At 45.6% G+C, this 21971-nt stretch overlaps 1 protein-coding gene across 3 annotated transcripts in view; it reads right to left on the reverse strand.

Annotated features, from left to right (window-relative positions):
* TMEM132C (transmembrane protein 132C) overlaps window positions 1-21971 on the reverse strand; it is a 476658-nt gene that overhangs the window by 16067 nt on the left and 438620 nt on the right. For 2 of the 3 annotated variants that reach the window (XM_075898466.1, XM_075898468.1), the window contains 3 exons: window positions 12708-12913; window positions 11803-12076; window positions 10425-10616 (listed from right to left, as the gene is read on the reverse strand). In XM_075898466.1, the coding sequence (XP_075754581.1) occupies window positions 10425-10616; window positions 11803-12076; window positions 12708-12913 (672 nt within the window). The remainder of the gene's footprint in view (window positions 1-10424; window positions 10617-11802; window positions 12077-12707; window positions 12914-21971) is intronic. The other variant, XM_075898467.1, reaches the window with a different exon arrangement.

The raw sequence follows: 21971 nt of genomic DNA on the forward strand, positions 1-21971 counted from the left end.
ACGCTTAAAGCCTCTCTCAAGTCCCTGGATATTGACACCACCTCCTGGGAGACCCTGGCACAAGACCGATCAACATGGCACACGCTGATCTACCAAGGCTGTCAAACATCTGAAGCCAGAAGGACAACCATAGCACAAGAGAAGCGAGCACTCCGTAAAGCCAGAGTTGCAAAAGCTGCAACAGTGGTGCCCACACATGTCTGCCCGACCTGTGGTAGAACATTCCGTGCCCGTATCGGCCTTATCAGCCATTTGCGGACACACCATGAACAGTCCATAACCTGTTAGATGTCAAGGTCCTCTTCGAATACAATGGACGAACAACAACAACAACAACAACAACAATATATCAGTTTGAGGCAGATGGGACATTTCAGTTCAATCAGATCATGTTTGTAAAGCTGTAAGCAAGTGACAACAGGGTGTTACAGTGGTAGGAGCTACCAGCCTCATCTACAATTACTGTCCCCCAAAAGCACAATTCTGATAGTTGGGAAGTGAAAGCAATGAAGAGTAAATGAGGTTTAAGGCCATAAATATGATTTACTCCAATTAACCAAGATTCCTTGCCACTCTTTTCAACCTGCACTGAATTTTTAAATGCTAAGGGACCTTTCTATGAAGAAACAATGAAACAGATATCTGTTGAATGTGAACAGTGGAGATTCTGAATCAAAAGGGAAAAAAAGAGTGAGAATTCCCCAGTCCTGCCAAAACACTTCTCATCTGGTCAAAAATTCAAATAGGCACAAAATCCTCTTCTTGACTCTTTCACTTAAAGGCAAGTCGAATGCAAGGTAAGGAAGCAAATTTCCCAAATGATTAAAAATTCTGAAAGGCTTAAGAAATAGAAATGATTTAGTGCCATGTCCTTCAAGGAGCTATTTCTGCAAATCCTATGTATCGCATCAATAAATCCCCTCCAAATCTCTGACAAGGGCCTCCAATTACTATCAGCAGATGAAGATGGATTGAAACGTTATTATCAGCAAAGCTGCTGCCCTATCAGATGCCAAAGGTGACAAATGCCTGTATTCATTAATTAATAAGCACAAATACACAGCCTGTGGGGTTACTAGTTTTCATCGCCTTGTTCAGTTGTGCTCTTTATAAATAAACAAACCACGAATTTACATCATTGTCAGCATCCCTCACAAGAGGGGATTATTTCCCCAGTAACTAGGGAGACTAGAGGTGAATCAGATACCATACATCAGATCACTTCTAATGACAGTGGAACCTGATTCAGAAGCGATGAAGAATTTGCTTCTCACAGCAGCTGCTGATTTCTGAACAACATGCTGTTTCCTAAATACATGCAGCACTGCACTTGTCAAGACACAGTTTGGTCAGGTTTTTCATCATTTACTGCTCTCCTCTCCTTTCCACCCTAGTGAAACTAGCACACTTTGGCTATTTATATAAGCTTGACCTCTTCAGCATCACCACCTACATCAGTGAACAATCACATCATCTCTGCTTACTCGGAGCTGCTGATTAGTCGGGAGATGCTACCTGATAAATTTGCCTGAACTACAAAGCCAACCAGTATTTTTCTCTTTTTTAAACTCCTTGATCTGCCTCGTTTTCTTCATGTTATATGTGAAGCAGTGGGACGGGAGGGATCTGTCCCCTCTAGTTCACAAATCTGTCATGAAGCCTGAGGCCTTTACTCAACTCAAACATACCTGAGACCTTTCAGAATTGCAAATCTTCTGCACAGTCTGATCACAGTTACAGGCATTTGGCTCTCAAGGTGTATATCCCAACCAGATGACCTGACCAGCTCTGAAAGTTCAAACACCAAAAGGCAATTTGGATTCAGAAGCTGGAGCTGGTTGGCTAGAATGTCATATCTATATACAGGGCTGTCCTTAGGATTTATGGGACCGTAGGCAATATTATTAAACTGTTGCCCCTACACCCGATGGCAGCTGGGGGATGATGATTTTTTAGAGATGTGATTTTATAATCTCAAAAACACCTTAATGAAATATTTTTAAAACATATGTTATACTATTGCCCTGTTGATTAACAAGTAAATTCAGAAACTCACAGCATCACTGGGGCTGGCAAATGCCTGTTAAATGGCTTTATAACCACCCAGTGGCTTTTTCACAGGTTCAGTGTTTTGCTAATAGGTCTGGCAGGCTTTTTCACTTTTAAGTTTGCTAACTCCTCACTGGAGGAAGCACAGCCACAGAACAGGGATAGGAGGAGGTGGATAAATGGATATGAAAACCGACTGGTACCCCAAATTTTCGGGCGCCCTACGCAACTGCATATTTTACATATGGGTAAGGATGGCTTTTATATAGCACATTATGACTTATACTCTGGGACTTGCACTGTGTTGTCTGTGAACTGCCAGGCAAGTTTTATCATGGCAGTTTTGACCTACAGAGCTCTAAGTGGCTAGGACCAATCTATTTGACACTGACAGACACTCACTATAGTCCACTGAACACATCTATAGCACTGTATGTAGTGAAACTGGATCCCTGTCACAGAATTCTCCATAAGGGCCATGGTAGGCTCTGAAATGTACTCCTGCCCCTGCTCAAAAAGGCACAGATTGGATGACTTTCAGGGCATAATATAGGTTTAATTTGTTCCACCTAGCTTTTGAAGAGAGGACACTGGCTGGAGGTACCAGGCATTCTGTCACCTGGTAAAAGGACTGGAATGTCTCTTTTGCATATTTTGTTTGGCTGGGGGTTCAAAGCTTGAGCCTGGACCCTTTCTATTGTTCTAACTCAAAAACAAAACAAAACAAAAATCCCCCACAAAAATGAAATAAATCCTTTGCAAATAATTTAGAGGGCTGCTTTCATTGCTCTTTGGTTGCATTAGGACACCAAATGCATTTGCAAATCCCAGAACTGCTGAGCAATTGCGTTACAGAGCCAGAATGTAGTAAAATGAAAAATCACACTGTATTCAGCAGTTGCTGTCTGACCTGACTTAGGAGATGTGCCCAATCCTACTCCCACTCAAGTCAATGGGAGCTGTAAATTTTCTTCAGTGGGAGCAAGATCAGACCTTAAAATGCACCAGAGAACACTGATAGAAACTTAATGTTAGTCTGAGTGAACACCGAGTAACAACAAAGATTTAGAGGTGGCATTATTTGGAGATGAACGTAGGAGATAGCTGTGTAGAGAGTCTCTGGGTTAAGCTAAAAGGGGTAAAAAACGAGGGTGATGTCATGCTAGGAGTCTACTACACACCACCTAGCCAGGTGGAAGAGGTGGATGAGGCCTTTTTTAAACAATTAACAAAACTATCCAAAGCCCAAGATTTGGTGGTGATGGGGGACTTCAACTATCCAGACATATGTTGGGAAACTAACACAGCGAGGCACAGGCTATCCAATAAGTTTATGGACGGCATTGGAGACAACTTTCTGTTTCAGAAGGTTGAAAAAGCTACCAGAGGAGAACCTGTTCTGGACTTGGTTTTAACAAATAGGGAGGAACTAGTTGAGAACTTGAAAGTGGAAGACAGTATAGGGGACAGTGATCATGAAATAATAGAGTTCATGATCTTAAGGAAAGGTAGAAGGGAGACCAGCACAATTGAGGTAATGGATTTCAGGAAGGCAGATTTTGATAAGCTCAGAGAACTTGTAGGTAAGGTCCCATGGGAAGCAAGACTGAAGGGAAAAACAACTGAGGAGAGTTGGAAGTATTTCAAAGGGACGTTGTTAAAGGCCCAAAAGCAAACAATTCCGCTGTGTAGGAAAGACAGAAAATATGGCAAAAGACTAGCTTGGCTTAACAAGGAGATCTTGCATGATATCAAAATAAAAAAGGAGTCATATAAAAAATGGAAACTAGGACAAATAACAAAGGATGAATATAGGCAAGCAACACGGGAATGCAGGGGCAAGATTAGAAAGGCAAAGGCACAAAATGAGATCAAACTAGCTACAGGCATAAAGGGAAACAAGAAGACCTTTTATAAATACATTAAAAGCAAGAGGAAGACCAAGGACAGGGTAGGCCTGGAGCTGATAGAGGAGGTGATAGAGGAGGTATCTGAGCCTTTAGCTATGATTTTTGAAAAATCATGGCAGACAGGGGAGATTCCAGAAGACTGGAAAGGGCAAATATTGTGCCCATCTATAAAAAGGGGAATAAGAACAACCCAGGAAACTACAGACTGGTCAGTTTAACGTCTGTCCCAGGGAAGATAATGGAGCAGGTAATTAAGGAAATCATATGCAAACACTTGGAAGGTAATAAAGTGATAGGGAATAGCCAGCATGGGTTTGTGAAGAACAAGTCATGCCAAACTAATCTGATAGCTTTCTTTGATAGGATAACGAGCCTTGTGGATAAGGGAGAAGCGGTGGATGTCATATACCTAGACTTTAGTAAGGCATTTGATACGGTCTCACATGATATTCTTATTGATAAACTAGGCAAATATAACTTAGATAGGGCCACGATAAGGTGGGTGCATAATTGGCTGGATAACCGTAGTCAGAGAGTTGTTGTTAACGGTGCTAAATCCTGCTGGAAAGGGATAACAAGTGGAGTTCCGCAAGGGTCTGCTTTGGGACCCGTACTGTTCAATATCTTCATCAATGATGTAGATATTGGGATAGAGAGCATGCTTATTAAGTTTGCAGATGATACCAAACTGGGTGGGGTTACAACTTCTTTGGAGGATAGGGACATAATTCAAAATGACCTTAGCAAGTTAGAGAAATGGTCAGAGGTAAACAGGATGACATTTAATAAAGAGAAATGCAAAGTGCTCCACTTAGGAAGGAACAATCAGTTCGATATATACAAGATGGGAAGCGACTGTCTAGGAAGGAGCATGGTGGAAAGAGATTTAGGGGTCATAGTGGACCACAAGTTGAATATGAGTCAACAGTGTGATGCTGTTGCAAAAAAAGCAAATATGATTCTAGGTTGTATCAACAGGTGTGTTGTAAGCAAAACTCGTGAAGTCATTCTGCCGCTCTACTCTGCACTAGTTAGGCCTCAGCTGGAGTACTGTGTCCAGTTCTGAGCGCCACATTTCAAGAAAGATGTGGAGAAATTGGAAAGGGTACAGAGAAGAGCGACAAGAATGATTAAAGGTTTAGAGAACATGACCTATGAAGCCAGGCTTCATGAACTGGGCTTGTTTAGTTTGGAAAAAAGAAGATTAAGGGGGGACATGATAGCGGTTTTCAAATATCTAAAAGGGTGTCACAAGGAGGAAGGAGAAAATTTGTTCCTCTTGGTTTCTGAGGACAGGACAAGGAGTAATGGGCTTAAAGTGCAGCAGGGGAGGTTTAGATTGGACATTAGGAAAAAATTCCTAACTGTCAGGGTGGTCAAATATTGGAATAAATTGCCAAGGGAGGTGGTGGAATCTCCCTCTCCGGAGATATTTAAGAACAGGTTAGATAGACATCTGTCAGGGATGGTGTAGACGGAGCTTGGTCCTGCCTTGAGGGCGGGTGGCTGGACTCGATGACCTCTTGAGGTCCCTTCCACTCCTATTATTCTATGATTCTATGATTATTATCAAAACCATGAGAACAGATGAATGGATCATAAAGGTGGGTTTTAAAGTCTGGTTTATCAGTGTCAGCAGGGACCTATTAAATAAAGTCACTCTAGGCAGGATGAAAATCTGGATTATTTTTATGGACGAGAAAGTTGGTGGATCAAATGCCTCAAATTACAGCTGATTGGGAATTTTTCAATTAATTTTTTTTCTTGGAAAGATTGTGTCATCAAAATCAAAACTTTTTGCAGACAAGAGAGATTGGATGAACATTTCTCTAGTCCATTGCGGAACTTCTGGTCAAAAGGAAAAAGCCAGAGTCCCCAGAACCGGCAAGAGCCCAGTGGTTAGGACACTCAGCTAAGATATAAAAGAATTGGTTTAAGTTCCTACTCTGCCTGAGTTAGAGGAGAGATCTCTACCTGGGACTTCCATACCCTGTGTGAGAGCTATCCTATTAGGTTATGTATACACAAAAGTGTTATTTCGAAATATCTTATTTTGAAATAGTTAATTCGAAATAGCTTATTTTGAAATAACACATCTACACACAAAATGCATTTCGAAATAGCGTTTTGCTATTTTGAAATAGTGCATCCACACTGAGTGGACACTGAATTGCATTGAAGGCTGGCTGGAATCAGGTCCAGCAGGGCATCAGGTCAGGAGTTTATTTGTGAGGCTGCTGCCTGAGGTTATATGAGGCTTGTGTTTAAAGGGATCCTACCCCGAGCAGCCGGTTCTCAGCTTTCCCTGCTTACTTGCCTACCTCGATGAGGGACAGCAAAGCATTTGTGTCTCTGTGTGCTCTGGTTGCCCTCACTTGGAACACCACAGCACTCTGCAACATGGAGCCAGAGCTGCCCCTGGGCACTCTGGTGCTTCTCGTGAACAGGTTGATGCAAACCTGGCTGCACTTTTCCTGCCATCCAGGAAGTCTATCAGGGGGCTGTCAGTATCCAGGAGGCCCTGTGGGAGAGCTTCCACCCTGAGGAGCACTAAGATCCTCCCTGGTCTGCCCCACTGGGGGCTTGTGCTTCATTCCTCCCCTACATCGTTCCATTTACCCTCCCAGCCCCTCTTCCTGATGTCAAATAAAATACACGTATTTTCATTAATACAAACTCTCTTTATTTAACAAAACTGGTGGTGGTGGTGGTGTGGGGGGGGGGGGAGTGAAAACGGTGAGACTGGAGAAAGAATGTGGGAGAGGGGAGAAAGAGGGTGGAAGAGGGGAGGGGGAAACCTGGGAGGAGGGAGCTGGAAGGGAGAAGCAAGGGGAAGAAGGGGGAGGGGAAGCTCAGGGCTCAGGGTTGGGGATCTTGCTGGATCAACTTGTTTTTCATGCGAACCTGCTCCTGGGTTCACATGTGGCTTTGGTGGCCAGGCTGGCAGCTATCCTGCCATAGATGGCCACGTTCCTTTGTCTAGTGCAGAGATCATGGATGTTGGGGGCATACCCCCCAAACCTAAGTAAGATCCATCCTGATCTCCACCCTGGACCAGGAAGGCGCCCGCCTTCTCCAGGCCCTGGCAGGCTCCTGGGAACTGTCAGACCGCTCCTGGGGAGCGGTGGAGGGCTGGCTGCCAGTGGCTTGCTGGCTCATATTTTGGGGCCACTGTATCAGGGGCAGTGACTGCTGGCTCTGGGCTGGCAGGCTTGGAGCTGGCATAGGCACTGTGGCCAGAGTCAACCCCTTTAAGGGCTCCGGGAAGCGGGGGAGGGAGAGAAGTGTTCTTGTTGGAGGCTGGAGTGGCCACAAGGGCATCCTGGGAAGGCTGGAGGCCCCCTATTTTGAAATAAGTGTCTACACAGCATTTATTTCGAATTAGCTATTTCGTATTTGGCATTATTCCTCATAGAATGAGGTTTACCAAATTTGAAATAAGTGCTCCACTATTTTGAATTTATTTTGAAATAGTGGTTTGGCTGTGTAGACGCTAGTAAAAGTTAATTCGAAATAATGGCTGTTATTTCGAATTAACTTTGATGTGTAGACATACCCTTAGTTTCACCATGTTGGTCCACAGAATATTTAATTCTGTATAAAAAGCAGAACAGCTCCTACAGGAGACACTGATTCTACAGCCAGGGGATTAAAGCCATTCATGTGGGAGACTTAGGTTCTAGGAGACTCCGGCAGAATAGGGACCTAAACCCAGAGCTCCTGCACTCTGGGTGAGCCCCCTAGCTGCTATGGTTTTGGTTAATCTGGAGTCTGTCCTGTTCTTTCATGATTTTTTTTTTAAAGACTTCAGGTTTGTTCTGCTAAAGAATTAAAATGAATTCTTGTTTTCCAGACAGTCCTACATTAAACCCCTTCCAGTGTGGGAGAGGAATAGCAGCCAGCTGTTCTACCAATTCAGAACTCTGAACCTTTAGGGCCAATCTTCTGGTGAGAGAGGGACCATTCAGCGATTCTGAATACAAGCTGGGGAAAAATTCAATGGTCCATGAAATTAGTTCAGCCCTCTGCAGCAAGGACACACCGGATGCTCTCAGAACATGGCTGTGTGGGCACAAATGCTCCCATAGCTGCTGCAAAGGGTGGGCTATGCTGGTGATCAGACAGTGGGGGGAGAATTCTGTGCATGAATGACACCAGTTGTGGGCAGCAATCAGCCCAACAGGTGAACACTGGGAGAGGTATGCAGCTTGCAAGCCTATAAAACACCATCTTCAGATACTTAGCAGGGGGGGTTGGTGGATGGCCGAGGGTAGGGGGGTTGGGAAGGGAAGAAAAGAAAAGAAAAAGGAAAGGCAGGGGCAGGGTGTGGGGAGCATGCATAAGAGCTCCAGCTTGGAGGGGCTGCAAGGACAACACAGAAGGAGCCATACTGATAAAAACAGATGAGTTTACAGTAGCAGATGGAAGCACAGAGAGAGGGACAGAAGGGAGTAGGAAGGACAGGAAAGGCAGCCCTAGCCCTTGTCTCAGAACTGTTTGGCTCTGCCAGCTACAGGACTCTCTTTCCTTGCTCCTTCCTGATAGAAGCAATGAGGACTGGAAGGGAATTAGCCATTTCTGTGTTTCTAGATGGGGGAGGTGGTGGGCGGAGCAGCCAGCCCTCATTAAGGGAAGGGTGATTGACAGCCTTTTGCTTCTTGATGGATGCACTCAGCCAGCATAATGCAATGGAGCTTTTCTGCAGGGCAGGGAAGAGAAGGGGTATACAGCAGGTACAATCAGATGAACACACTGTTCAGCTGAACAGGGATTCCAGCGGAACTGGTCAGATCTTTACCATGCTCATAAACCTATGTTGGCAAATATCTTTGCCATTTTTTGAGCTATGCAACCCTTCCTGTCCCACAGACTGTTTTATTCTCAATCCGGCATGTTATACTCACTCCCAGACAAGCTGCAGGAAAAAAACCCACCCTGCCCTCTAACTAGGTTAGATTTGTTTCTAGCTTTGGAATCGTTCATTTCCAACACGGCATCTGTCAAGAAAAGCGGTTTCCAAAATCAAGGGCACAAATGGGTTAATTACATAAGATTCGGGTGATCCTCGGTGAAATAAATTAAACAGATGGGCATCACATCCCCTTGGATGTCATCCTGCCACTAACTACTAAGTGATAAAACAATCTACATTATTCTTGCGTTCCAGAAAATCATAGAGTGATCAGTGTGAAAATGGGCCATAAAACCTGAACCGAGCTCATCCTGATTTATGAGGGATGAAACAGTGAGAGCAGTAGCTGTGGATGGCACAAGACAGCCCTGAATAGGAGTATTCTACTCCGCTGAGTGAAATTGGAATTGGACAGTCCCTTGTCACTTCCATTGCTGTTCATCCTCATGTTTTTATCAGTTCTGCAGCCAGAGGAGCTAACAAATTCGCCAGGTGTCTGGACAAGGTGTGTGTGTGTGGGGGGGGTGGAGCCTCAAGCAAAAGGAGCAGGGCTGGGACAGTCAGCCCTCCACACTTCCCAGACCATGCAGAGGCAGCGGCTGAGAGCCCAAGGCCCTTTTGAATGGCTGGGTTCCAGCGCAGTTGTTTCCTTTGCTCCCATCTCCCTCATCGGCAGGTCTGTCTGCAGAAAACGTCTGCTGGGAGTTGGTACTGTTTTCTGTTCCTCATCCTCGTATAGGTTATGTGACCTGAAATTCACTGCTTGAGACCCTTCTCTCAGCAGATGTGAAAATGTGCCGGCTTTGAATTAAGCAGGATACACATACTGGTATCCCCTAATGAGCTGAACAACTAACTCCTCTAAGTCAGCCTGCAGAATAAAAGGAGATAGGGACTAAGCTGCTTGTAGGGTTGTCAGGTGTCCGGTTTTGAACTGGACAGTCCAGTATTTGAGCTTTCTGTTCAGAAAACAAATTGAGAAAATATAAATGAGAAAATAGAACTGTCTGGTATTTTCTAAATAAGATGTAATGTCGATTGCAATGTCATGTCAAGTGTGTCCGGTATTTTTGTTGAAACCATCTGGCAACCCTAGCTGCTTGCTGTTGATCCAATGGAAAAATGAAGGAGCTCACCTTTCTCCCTTCGCTGTTTTATAGCTCTCCCAAATATTAAATCACAGCGAAGCGCAGGACTCTCTTGCTCTCTGGCTTGGAGATCAAGGGTGAAGCTCATGGCAAAGAGAGAGCATGTGACTCAGTGTAATAAAGGCTTAGGAGAGCTGTAAAGGGCCTGGTGTTTAAAGGGAGCCTTTGAAAACCTAGTCCACAAGGAAGTCGGAATGTTTGGGGTTGGAAGAGAAAGGAAGCCAGCATCAGAGGCCCTCTGCTGGAGAGGCCAGGCTATGGAAATGTGTTAAACCTGTAAATTAAAGTTGATGTTGTTTTCCCCTGAAACATGCTAATGGGGTGCAACTTCATCAGAGCTCTGCAGTGATGCCCCGTTGCCCCACCCTACAGGCCAGCAGCAAAGAGAACTGGTATGAACCCTACCTGTTTAGGGGTATGAAGCAGCTCCTGAGCAATCGTTGAAGCCACAATAGCTCGGTGATTTGCTGGGCTTGGCTGGAGGAAAAGTGACAGCCCTGCCACCATCTGCACCCCAAGGTCTGTTATGGTCACTTTGTCATCTAGTACCGTCACCGTCTTCTCTGCCAGAATGGAGTCGGACAGAGGAGAAAAAACCTTTGGAAGAACAGAAAGGGAACAGGATCAGGAAAGGGTTAACAACTGCAGTGACCCATCTCACCACTCCATATCTACCTGTGCCAAAAGCCTGGCAGAGGACAGTCCAGTTTCATGCAGGAAGCAAGAAGAACCCAACCCGAGGAAGGCCTACAGCTCACAGCTACTATGTCAAATAGGGACTCTCTTATTTTACTCTCATTATTTCTGTTAATTCCTGATAAACCAGGAAATCATACATCCTTCCTCTACTAATTTTGCCCAGTTCCTGCAAGGTGCTGAGCATCCTCAGAAGGTTCAAAGGGTGCTGGAGGGTCTCAGCACCTTCCAGGACTTGTTCTTTCTTTTTCCATTTGCAAATATTCATTTCTCTATCCCCGAAGATCCCAGTGCAGCATGCAGGTCATTGCCAAATGGGAAACTGATTCCCTTGATGCAAATGGCTAGTCTCTATATGCCTCTGAACATTTAGAGAGCAGGGGATAGTTAATCGACACACACAATCAGTCCCGGCCATAGGCAAGGTGAGCAAGGGAAATGCCTTCAGCCCCACGCTTTTGGGGCTCCGTGCTGCTAAGTATTCACTCTCCACCAGCCAGGCCTGGGGCCCCACTCCCAGTGCCCTACCTTGGGCCCTGTAAACCCTTTAGCCAGGCCTGCACACAATCTCTCTCACCCACAGTCTGTGGCTACATTTGCTGTTTCTGTGATGCTGAGGCCAAATCCTCAGCCAGTGGAAGTAAGCATAGCACTACACTCTTCATTTATACCAGCTAATGATATGGCCCCCAGAGTAGCTTTCACAGATACTGAACACCTTACATCCAGTTGAAAAACATTAGTGTTATGGGTGCTCAGTATCTCTGAAAATCAGGCCCTTAGTTTCTAAGCAGCAGTTCTACTACTCAAACTGTAGGGGGAGCCTCTCCCATGTGGGAAAGCAGCCTGTTTACTAAGATCTTCTCAGTCGCAAGAAGGGTGCATTCAACAAGGAGGCTGAAATACAGCTTTTGATTTGTCTCACTACAGTGGTAGTGGCTTTTGCTACATATGTTTTAATTGACTGGAAATGGAATACATGAGTGTAAAATTCCAGGTGTTTTAGCAGAATCCTGTCCTGGTTCTTTCAGGACCATTATGAATTAAAGCAGGAATAGTAGAACCCAGAACAGTTCAGATTATGTACCTGGATTGTTGTCATTCCTACTTCTTGTCCTATCAAAATCCTTCCTTCTTGTAGCCTGGCAATGTGAGGCTCCTCCAATTTCATAAAGTCAATCACTAGGTCTGTAATATCAAACTGCCAGTCAGAACCCAGCAAGTAGTTCAGCTGATTCCAAGGGCTAGAGTCCTCAGCAACAAATTGTGTTAGGACTCGCACCATGGCATGCTGGTACTGGAGAGTGCAGCCTCTGCCTTTCCGCTCATCTTCATCCTCATCGTCACTGTCCCTTGTGGGCCTTGAGAAAAAAAGTCAAAGGACGCATGAAAAAAGGGTTTAAAGACACAACTCTTTCACAGCCCCTTTTCCTGCAGTGAAAACTAAAAGCAAACTGCTAAGTAAGGAAAACAACTTCCTGGAGTAACATCAAGAGCAGAAGAGTGATTGTTGTTAAGAGCAGAAATGTGATCACCTTTGACTTGTAAACAACATACTTGGTCAGAACAATGGAGAGAGTGCATAGGGAGCACCCCTCAGTGTCCCTATCAGCTGCTGTAGCACATAGGGTCATGCCATTTAATTTCATTGTTGATTCATGGCATTACTCACATGATTGTAATAGGTGTGAGATATTGGTGCCTTTTCTCTGAAGAGCTCCACTGCAACGAACGAGCCAGAGCTCACAGCCCCTTCCAGACACCCTGCAACTATGGACTGGATTCAAATCCAAACTCTGCCACTGGACCATCTCGGTAACTGACTTAGGAGCATATATCCCATTGAAAATCACTGACTACTTGTGAATGGGTGGGCAGGGGGAGAGCTGGGATTCAGATGCAAACTGTAATGAGAGCTGTTTTTCCTAGGGTTAAAATCAGCTCCGGTCACTTTAAGAAAATGCATGATACATATTAAGTGATTAAACCAACCTCTTATTGGAAACAATGGGGACTCTCCAGCCTTTTATTTGGCTTAGCTCCGTGTCTGAAATATCAATCTGGAGAGGCAGCCGTGGAACCCAGACTGTGATTTGCAGAGGGGCACTCAGATATTGGTATGTGAAATTCACTACTGCATCCACTTTGCCTTTCATTTCTTTGCCATTGACAAACACATAGTCACATCTGTCAGAAACCTAAAGGCAAGGAGGGTGGGGAAGAAAGAGAAAAGAAGATAATTACTGCGACAAAGCAGGCTCAAAGTGGAAACCTGGCATCCGAAAAACAAAAAACAAACAAAAAAGCCTCCTTTCTCTTTACGCATGTTAATGATAGCATTTTACAATGGAACTAGTTAAAGTAAAAAAAAATCCTCCTTTGGCTCAGAAGGCATAATTATGCTGGAGATGCCTAAAGACTGGATACTATTTCTGAAGCTGCTGGCTGGTTTTCTATTTGTTATTCAATGATCCACTCACTGATCACATCTCTATGGAATTTATAATGAGAGAGGCTCCTTCGTAGCATGGTCAAAAGAAACCCAACAGTCCCATACCGGACTAGTTGGATGAAGGCAATGCATTAAAGTTCTCCCAAGACCAGAGTTTTCACCTTCAGTCTGTTCAGTGTCACACGCCAGTCTGAGGCTGGAGCCTGCTCTGGAATGGATTTCACACAGAGAATGGAAACAAAGACATAGTCCTTTCCTCAGCAATAAGCATTATCTGTTTATAAATGTTTACATTTTGATTAAAGCCATAAAGTAATTCTAAACACTGCAGTAGATTCATCATTAACATGTAAATACTGACCTGAAATATAAGCAAGCATTAGCATAGTCATGTAAGAGTTATACCAGTAATCACTTCTTTAATCAATGTTGTAATTTACAGACCATTGAGTTTTCTCATTTATTACCTTACTGAATACTAGTGGGATGGAATAGAATCCCTCCAGAATATATAAATCATTAAGAGGGATGCAGATAGTATGAAGTGGCTCAGTGTGATAAAGTCATTGTCAAATCTATTCCTAAAGGTGTCATAAACGTCTGGGGAAATCTTGCGGCACATTAATCATACATTAAGTGGCTAGCAAAGGGAGCTGTTGCATTACTAAATGAGCTGGCATGTCTGCAGAAATTACAAGTAAACCCAACAGATATCTTCAGTTCACATGTTTTCTCCCTCCCCTTCAGAAACCTATTTTATCTTCTGTAAAGAATGTCATTAGCACTGGTAATGGCCCTCCCACCTGAACATCTATTTATACCATCATCTGCTCCTTTTGATTTTTGTCTTTCCCCATACCACTTTATTCAAATGATGCTTATCACATGGACTAGCTCAAGTCCCCAATCTAATCAAATGGATGGGTGCCCTCTATGACCATGGATAAACACAGGGGCTTGATATGCTACACTGTTCCCAGGTATACAGCACACATCCAATCTGTATCCTCTGATAGTTTACATACTGCTCACTTTCTGGCATAAGAGTCGGGAGAAATATTTTAAGGGAAGACCTCAGAGAACATAATCCGATCACAATTTTATGAAATGACACAATGTGGTGTAACTGAATTCTATTCATTCGATAAAATGCTATCTAGGACCTGTCTGTTTAGCCTTTTTTTTCACCATGTTAGCCAAGTTGGCTATGTCTACACTGGCATGATTTTCCAAAAATGCTTTTAACGGAAAAGTTTTCAGTTAAAAGCGTTTTTGGAAAAGCGCATCTAGATTGCCAGGACGATTTTCTGGAAAAGCACTTTTCCGGAAAAGCATCCATGGCCAATCTAGACGCGCTTTTCTGCAAAAAAGCCCTGATCGTCATTTTCGCAATCGGGGCTTTTTTGCGGAAAACACTACTGTGCTGTCTACACTGGCCCTTTTCTGGAACAGTTTTCTGGAAAAAGATTTTTGCCCGAACGGGAACAGCATAGTTTTTCTGGAAAAGCACTAATGATTTTACATTAGATCAGGGGTTCCCAAACTTTTTGACACGGGGACCAGTAAATCCATTCACGAACTTTTGGAGGACCAGTAATGTTCATTTGCATATTTGCATATTCATTAATCAATTTATGAATATTCAAATAAGTTGTTTCTGGTCCTCCCAAATCTCCCAGTGCCAGCTTTAGCAAAGTTTTTGATATGGTCACCCACAATATTCTTGCCAGCAAGTTAAGGAATATGGATTGGATAAATGGGCTGTAAGACAGACAGAAAGCTGGTTAGACCAGGGTTTCCCAAACTTTTTACTTTAATTGGAACCCTTTTTTTTCAGTTCTTCGTTGAAAAACAAACGAAGAAAATGCCAGACATATAATATGTCTGGTATTTTCTCAGTAGGTAAGTTGTATTATTACTAGATGTGTCAGTTTGTAGTTTCAAACTGCCTGGCTGGTAAATGTGCTCAGGCTGCATGTGTGTGTCTACCAGCCAGATAGTTTGCAACTACTCGAGGGGTTTGTGTGTGTGTGTGTGTGTGGGGAGGGACAACAGTAGAATCCCTGTGCCAGACTAACTCGTGCTTTGTGGGTGGGGGGGGGAGAGGGGAACGGGGTCGGGTCAGTCCCACTCCCTGCAGGCCGATTCATTCCTCCCCCCTGCTCTCCTTGCTGCACCTCTGGCCAGCCCCACTTCCCCCAACCCCCTCCCTGGCAGCCAGTTCTCTCCTGCTTTTCCTCCCAATCTCCCTTGGCCAGCCCCACTGCCTGCGTCCAGCCCTCCTTCCAGCGGCCACTTCTCCCACCCCGCCCACATCTTCCCCGACCAGCTCCCTGCCCCCAACCTCGCACCCCCCGGCAGCCCTGCTTCCACTGGCCCCTCAATATCCCCAGCCTGCCCTGATTCCCCCGTCCAGTTCTGCTTCCGGTGGCCAGCTCTCCCCTCCTCCTCACCCCAGAATCCCCTGGCACCTGCACCTTCCCTTAGCCCTGCACCCTCCTGGAGCCTCCTTTTCCCCTAATACCCACCCCCTCACCAGTCTCTGCCCCATTCCCCTCCTGCCCCTCTGTGCCCTCACACACAATTTGTTCCATCCTGACTTTCCTCATGCCCACCGCTTCTTTCAAGCCTTCTCCCAGCACCTCCCCCTCCAGCTCCCAGTGCCCTTCCCCCTCCTCTCTTCTCCCAGCATCACCCTGTCCCCCCTCCCACTGACACCTCCCCTCCTGCCCTTTCCCTCATTGTCTTCACTTGGCCCCCTGGCATTTGTCTCTCTCTCCCGCACCCCTGTCCCTTGGTGCCTTTCCATCCCAAGCCCTTCTCCTTCCACCCGTTTCCCCACCCCTCTCCTTTCCTCACCACCGCACGAGCTGGTTCCCACCTTCTCTTTCCCCATTGCGGGGCCGAGGTCCGCGCTCATGCCCCGGAGGCTGAACCCGGAACTAGCCAGGCCCCGCCACGTGCCTCGCACGGGTTTCAAAACCCTGGGCTGTGATGTCATGTCCTTCCCGCCCACGTGCAACGCCGCACATGGGCGGCAGGCGGCGAGGAGGAGCTGCGCACAGCAAAGACATCCGGGGCCGAGGGAATGCTCTGGGGGCGGGGCCGGAGAGGATGCGCGGGGGCGGGGCCCGCTCCAGGCAGAGCCGGGGAGAGACCCCGCTCCACATAGCGCTGGAGCAGAGCCCGGCTCTTAACTCGCCGGCACTTCCAGGTGCGGGGGCACGGGGCCCGATTTGACCAGATGGGTCAATCGGCCTTAGGGCCAGCAGCCACCAGGCACGCTGAGGCCCGGCATTTTTTTTCCACGGCCCGGTAGCAGGCCGTGGACCATAGTTTGGGAAACGCTGCATTAGATCGTCAGTGCTTTTCCGTAAATTCAAGCGGCCAGTGTAGACAGCGGCTGATTTTCCGGAATAACTTGCCAGTATAGACACAGCTGTTGTGTTTAATGGACAGGTGAGTGCTAACAGGGAATTTTGAGAGGGAGTTCTCCAGTTGAAGGAGAAGCAGATACAGGACTCTCGAGGGAAGTGTGTTTTGTTATTGGGGCTTTCTTGCTGTGTGCTGAGCTTGTGTTTGTGAGTGAGGGTTGGTGTGTATTCTTTTTTGTTTTTTGTTTATTTATTTATTTTCCCCTGTGTTTGAGAGTGAGGCTTTTTTTTTCATGCCTCCCCTCTGCCCTCTCGCTCCCCTTGATGGAGTTTGTGCTGTGATTGGCTGTGATTGGCAGGTGGAAACTGTTGGCTTCTAATTAAAGTTTGAATTCTAGAAGCCTCTGCTGATTGGCTGAGTCTTGGTAGGGGGAGGGGCTTTATAAGGCAGTGGGCAAGCGACCAAGGAGCTTGCGAACAGGTGAGTGCTAACAGGGAGTTTTGAGAGGGAGTTGGGAAGGGAAGAGGGAAGGGTGGGAGGTTCTCTTGCCTTTCTTTTTAAATCCCTTTTCCAGGGCAGCAGCGATGGTTGGTGATGGGTCTGCTGTTGTTACCTGCACAGCGTGTGCCATGTTTTTCTTCCTCCCTGAAGAAAGAATGGATTTCATCTGCACCAAGTGCAAGCTGGTCGACATTTTGGAAGAAAAAATTAGAGGACTGGAGGGCCAAGTGTCGACCCTACGCTTGATCAGAGAGGATGAAGACTTCCTCCTGATAGAAGGCAGCATTTAATCCTTCAAGCATGGCAGGCAGAAGATCCAGAGAGGGCAGTACGTGACCAAGAAGAGAACTGGCAGCATGTAACTTCTAGAAGGGGAAAAAGGCCAGCACGGGAATCCCCCGATGCTATAGAGGTAAGCAAATCGCTTTCAAGCTCTCTCCACGGGCTCTGCAGTGCTGAAAGCTCTGGAAGGGACCTCTCAAGGAAGAAACCAGAAGGGAACACCATCTACCGGAAGGCATGGGATGCGTAGTCCTACAGATGGAGGTTCCACGGCCACCCCCCCCAAAAGGAAACGACGGGTGGTGGTGATCGGGGACTCCCTCCTAAGAGGGACTGAGCCATCCCTCTGCCGTCCGGACCTGGAATCTCAAGAGGTGTGCTGCTTACCAGGAGCTCGCATTCAGGATGTCACTGAGAGTCTTACCAAGCTGATCAAACCTTCGGATCGCTAACCCTTCCTGCTTCTCCACGTGGGAACTAATGATACAGCCAAGAATGATCTTGAGCATGTTACCGCGGATTATGTAGCGCTAGGAAGAAGGATCCAAGAATTTGGAGCACAAGTGGTATTCTCCTCCATCCTCCCTGTTGAAGGGAAAGGACTGGGCAGGGATCGTCGAATTGAGGACATAAATGCATGGCTGCGCAGATGGTGTTGCAGAGAGGGCCTGACCAATCTGATTAGCTTCTATGATGAGGTAACTGGCTCGGTGGACATGGGGAAGTCAGTGGATGTGATATACCTTGACTTTAGCAAGGCTTTTGATACGGTCTCCCACAATATTCTTGCCAGCAAGTTAAGGGATTGTGGATTGGATAAATGGACGGTAAGATGGATAGAAAGATGGCTAGAAGGCCGGGCCCAGAGGGTAGTGATCAATGGCTCTATGTCAGGATGGCGGTCGGTTTCTAGTGGAGTGCACCAAGGTTCAGTTCTAGGACCGGTTTTGTTCATTATCTTTATTAATGATCTGGATGAGGGGATGGATTGCACCCTCAGCAAGTTTGCGGATGACACTAAGCTGGGGGGAGAGGTAGATATGCTTAAGGGCAGAGATAGGGTACAGAATGACTTAGACAAATTGGAGGATTGGGCCACAAGAAATCTGATGAGGTTCAACAAGGACAAGTGTAGAGTCCTGCACTTGGGATGGAAGAATCCCGAGCATTGTTACAAGCTGGGGACCAACCGATTAAGTAGTAGTTCTGCAGAAAAGGACCTGGGGGTTACAGTGGATGAGAAGCTAGATATGAGTCAACAGTGTGCCCTTCTAGCCAAGAAGGCTAATGGCATATTAGGTTGCATTAAGAGGAGCATTTCCAGCAGATCCAGAGATGTCATCATTCCCATTTATTCGGCTTTGGTGAGGCCGCATCTGGAGTATTGTGTCCAGTTCTGGCCCCCCCACTACAAAAAGGATGTGGACGCATTGGAGAGGGTCCAGCGGAGGGCAACCAAAATGATTAGGGGCTGGAGCATGACTTATGAGGAGAGGCTGAGGGACTTGGGTCTGTTTAGTCTGCAGAAGCGAAGAGTGAGGGGGGATTTGATAGCAGCCTTCAACTTCCTGAACAGAGGTTCCAAAGAGGATGGAGAGAGGCTGTTCTCAGTAGTGACAGATGGCAGAACAAGGAGCAATGGTCTCAAGTTGTGGTGGGAGAGGTCCAGGTTGGATATTAGGAAAAACTATTTCATTAGGAGGGTGGTGAAGCACTGGAATGGGTTACCTAGGGAAGTAGTGGAGTCCCCATCCCTAGAGGTGTATAAGTCTCAGCTTGACAAAGTCCTGGCCGGGTTGATTTAGTTGGAATTGGTTCTGCCTAGAGCAGGGGGCTGGACTTGACGACCTTAGAATCATAGAATCATAGGACTGGAAGGGACCTCGAGAGGTCATTGAGTCCAGCCACCCGCCCTCAAGGCAGGACTAAGCTCTGTCTACACCACCCCTGACAGATGTCTATCTAACCTGTTCTTAAATATCTCCGGAGAGGGAGATTCCACCACCTCCATTGGCAATTTATTCCAATATTTGACCACCCTGACAGTTAGGAATTTTTCCTAATGTCCAATCTAAACCTCCCTTGCTGCACTTTAAGCCCATTACTCCTTGTCCTGTCCTCAGAAACCAAGAGGAACAAATTTTCTCCTTCCTCCTTGTGACACCCTTTTAGATATTTGAAAACCGCTATCATGTCCCCCCTTAATCCTCTTTTTTCCAAACTAAACAAGCCCAGTTCATGAAGCCTGGCTTCATAGGTCATGTTCTCTAGACCTTTAATCATTCTTGTCGCTCTTCTCTGTACCCTTTCCAATTTCTCCACATCTTTCTTGAAATGTGGCGCCCAGAACTGGACACAGTACTCCAGCTGAGGCCTAACTAGTGCAGAGTAGAGTGGCAGAATGACTTCACGAGTTTTGCTTACAACACACCTGTTGATACAACCTAGAATCATATTTGTTTTTTTTGCAACAGCATCACACTGTTGACTCATATTCAACTTTTGCTCCACTAAGACCACTAGATCCCTTTCCACCATGCTCCTTCCTAGACAGTCGCTTCCCATCTTGTATGTATGGAACTGATTGTTCCTTCCTAAGTGGAGCACTTTGCATTTCTCTTTATTAAACTTCATCCTGTTTACCTCTGACCATTTCTCTAACTTGCTAAGGTCATTTTGAATTATGTCCCTATCCTCCAAAGAAGTTGCAACCCCACCCAGTTTGGTATCATCTGCAAACTTAATAAGCATACTCTCTATCCCAATATCTACATCATAGACCCTTGTGAAACTCCACTTGTTATCCCTTTCCAGCAGGATTTAGCACCATTAACAACAACTCTCTGACTACGGTTATCCAGCCAATTATGCACCCACCTTATCGTGGCCCTATCTAAGTTATATTTGCCTAGTTTATCAATAAGAATATCATGCGAGACCGTATCAAATGTCTTACTAAAGTCTAGGTATATGACATCCACCGCTTCTCCCTTATCCACAAGGCTCGTTATCCTAGCAAAGAAAGCTATCAGATTAGTTTGGCATGACTTGTTCTTCACAAACCCATGCTGGCTATTCCCTATCACTTTATTACCTTCCAAGTGTTTGCATATGATTTCCTTAATTACCTGCTCCATTATCTTCCCTGGGACAGACGTTAAACTGACCGGTCTGTAGTTTCCTGGGTTGTTCTTATTCCCCTTTTTATAGATGGGCACAATATTTGCCCCTTTCCAGTCTTCTGGAATCTCCCCTGTCTGCCATGATTTTTCAAAGATCATAGCTAAAGGCTCAGATACCTCCTCTATCAGCTCCTTGAGTATCCTGGGATGCATTTTATCAGGACCTGGTGACTTGCTGACATCTAACTTTCCTAAGTGATTTTTAACTTGTTCTTTGTGTATCCTATCTTCTAAACTTACCCTCTCTCTGCTTGTATTCACTACGTTAGGAACACCTCCAGACTTCTCAGTGAAGACCGAAACAAAGAAGTCATTGAGCATCTCCGCCATTTCCAAGTTTCCTGTTACTGCTTCTCCCTCCTCACTAAGCAGTGGGCCTACCCTGTCCTTGGTCTTCCTCTTGCTTCTAATGTATTTATAAAAGGCCTTCTTGTTTCCCTTTATGCCTGTAGCTAGTTTGATCTCATTTTGTGCCTTTGCCTTTCTAATCTTGCCCCTGCATTCCCGTGTTGCTTGCCTATATTTATCCTTTGTTATTTGTCCTAGTTTCCATTTTTTATATGACTCCTTTTTTATTTTGAGATCATGCAAGATCTCCTTGTTAAGCCATGCTGGTCTTTTGCCATATTTTCTGTCTTTCCTACACAGCGGAATTGTTTGCTTTTGGGCCTTTAACATCGTCCCTTTGAAATACTTCCAACTCTCCTCAGTTGTTTTTCCCTTCAGTCTTGCTTCCCATGGGACCTTACCTACAAGTTCTCTGAGCTTATCAAAATCTGCCTTCCTGAAATCCATTACCTCAATTGTGCTGGTCTCCCTTCTACCTTTCCTTAAGATCATGAACTCTATTATTTCATGATCACTGTCCCCCATACTGTCTTCCACTTTCAAGTTCTCAACTAGTTCCTCCCTATTTGTTAAAACCAAGTCCAGAACAGCTTCTCCTCTGGTAGCTTTTTCAACCTTCTGAAACAGAAAGTTGTCTCCAATGCAGTCCAGAAACTTCTTGGATAGCCTGCGCCCCGCTGTGTTAATTTCCCAACATATGTCTGGATAGTTGAAGTCCCCCATCACCACCAAATCTTGGGCTTTGGATAGTTTTGTTAATTGTTTAAAAAAGGCCTCATCCACCTCTTCCACCTGGCTAGGTGGCCTGTAGTAGACTCCTAGCATGAGATCACCCTAATTTTTTACCCCTTTTAGCTTAACCCAGAGACTCTCTACACAGCTATCTCCTACGTTCATCTCCACTTCAGTCCAAGTGTGTACATTTTTAATATACAAGGCAACCCCTCCTCCCTTTTTTCCCTGTCTGTCCTTCCTGAGCAACATTCCATACCAACATTCCAATCGTGCGTCCCATCCCACCAGGTTTCTGTAATACCAATGATATTATAGTTGTATTTATTTGTTAGGAATTCCAGTTCTTCCTGCTTATTACCCATACCCTTCTGAGGTCTCTTC

This window comes from Pelodiscus sinensis, chromosome 15 (assembly GCF_049634645.1).
Source record: "Pelodiscus sinensis isolate JC-2024 chromosome 15, ASM4963464v1, whole genome shotgun sequence".
Classification (NCBI taxonomy): domain Eukaryota; kingdom Metazoa; phylum Chordata; order Testudines; family Trionychidae; genus Pelodiscus; species Pelodiscus sinensis.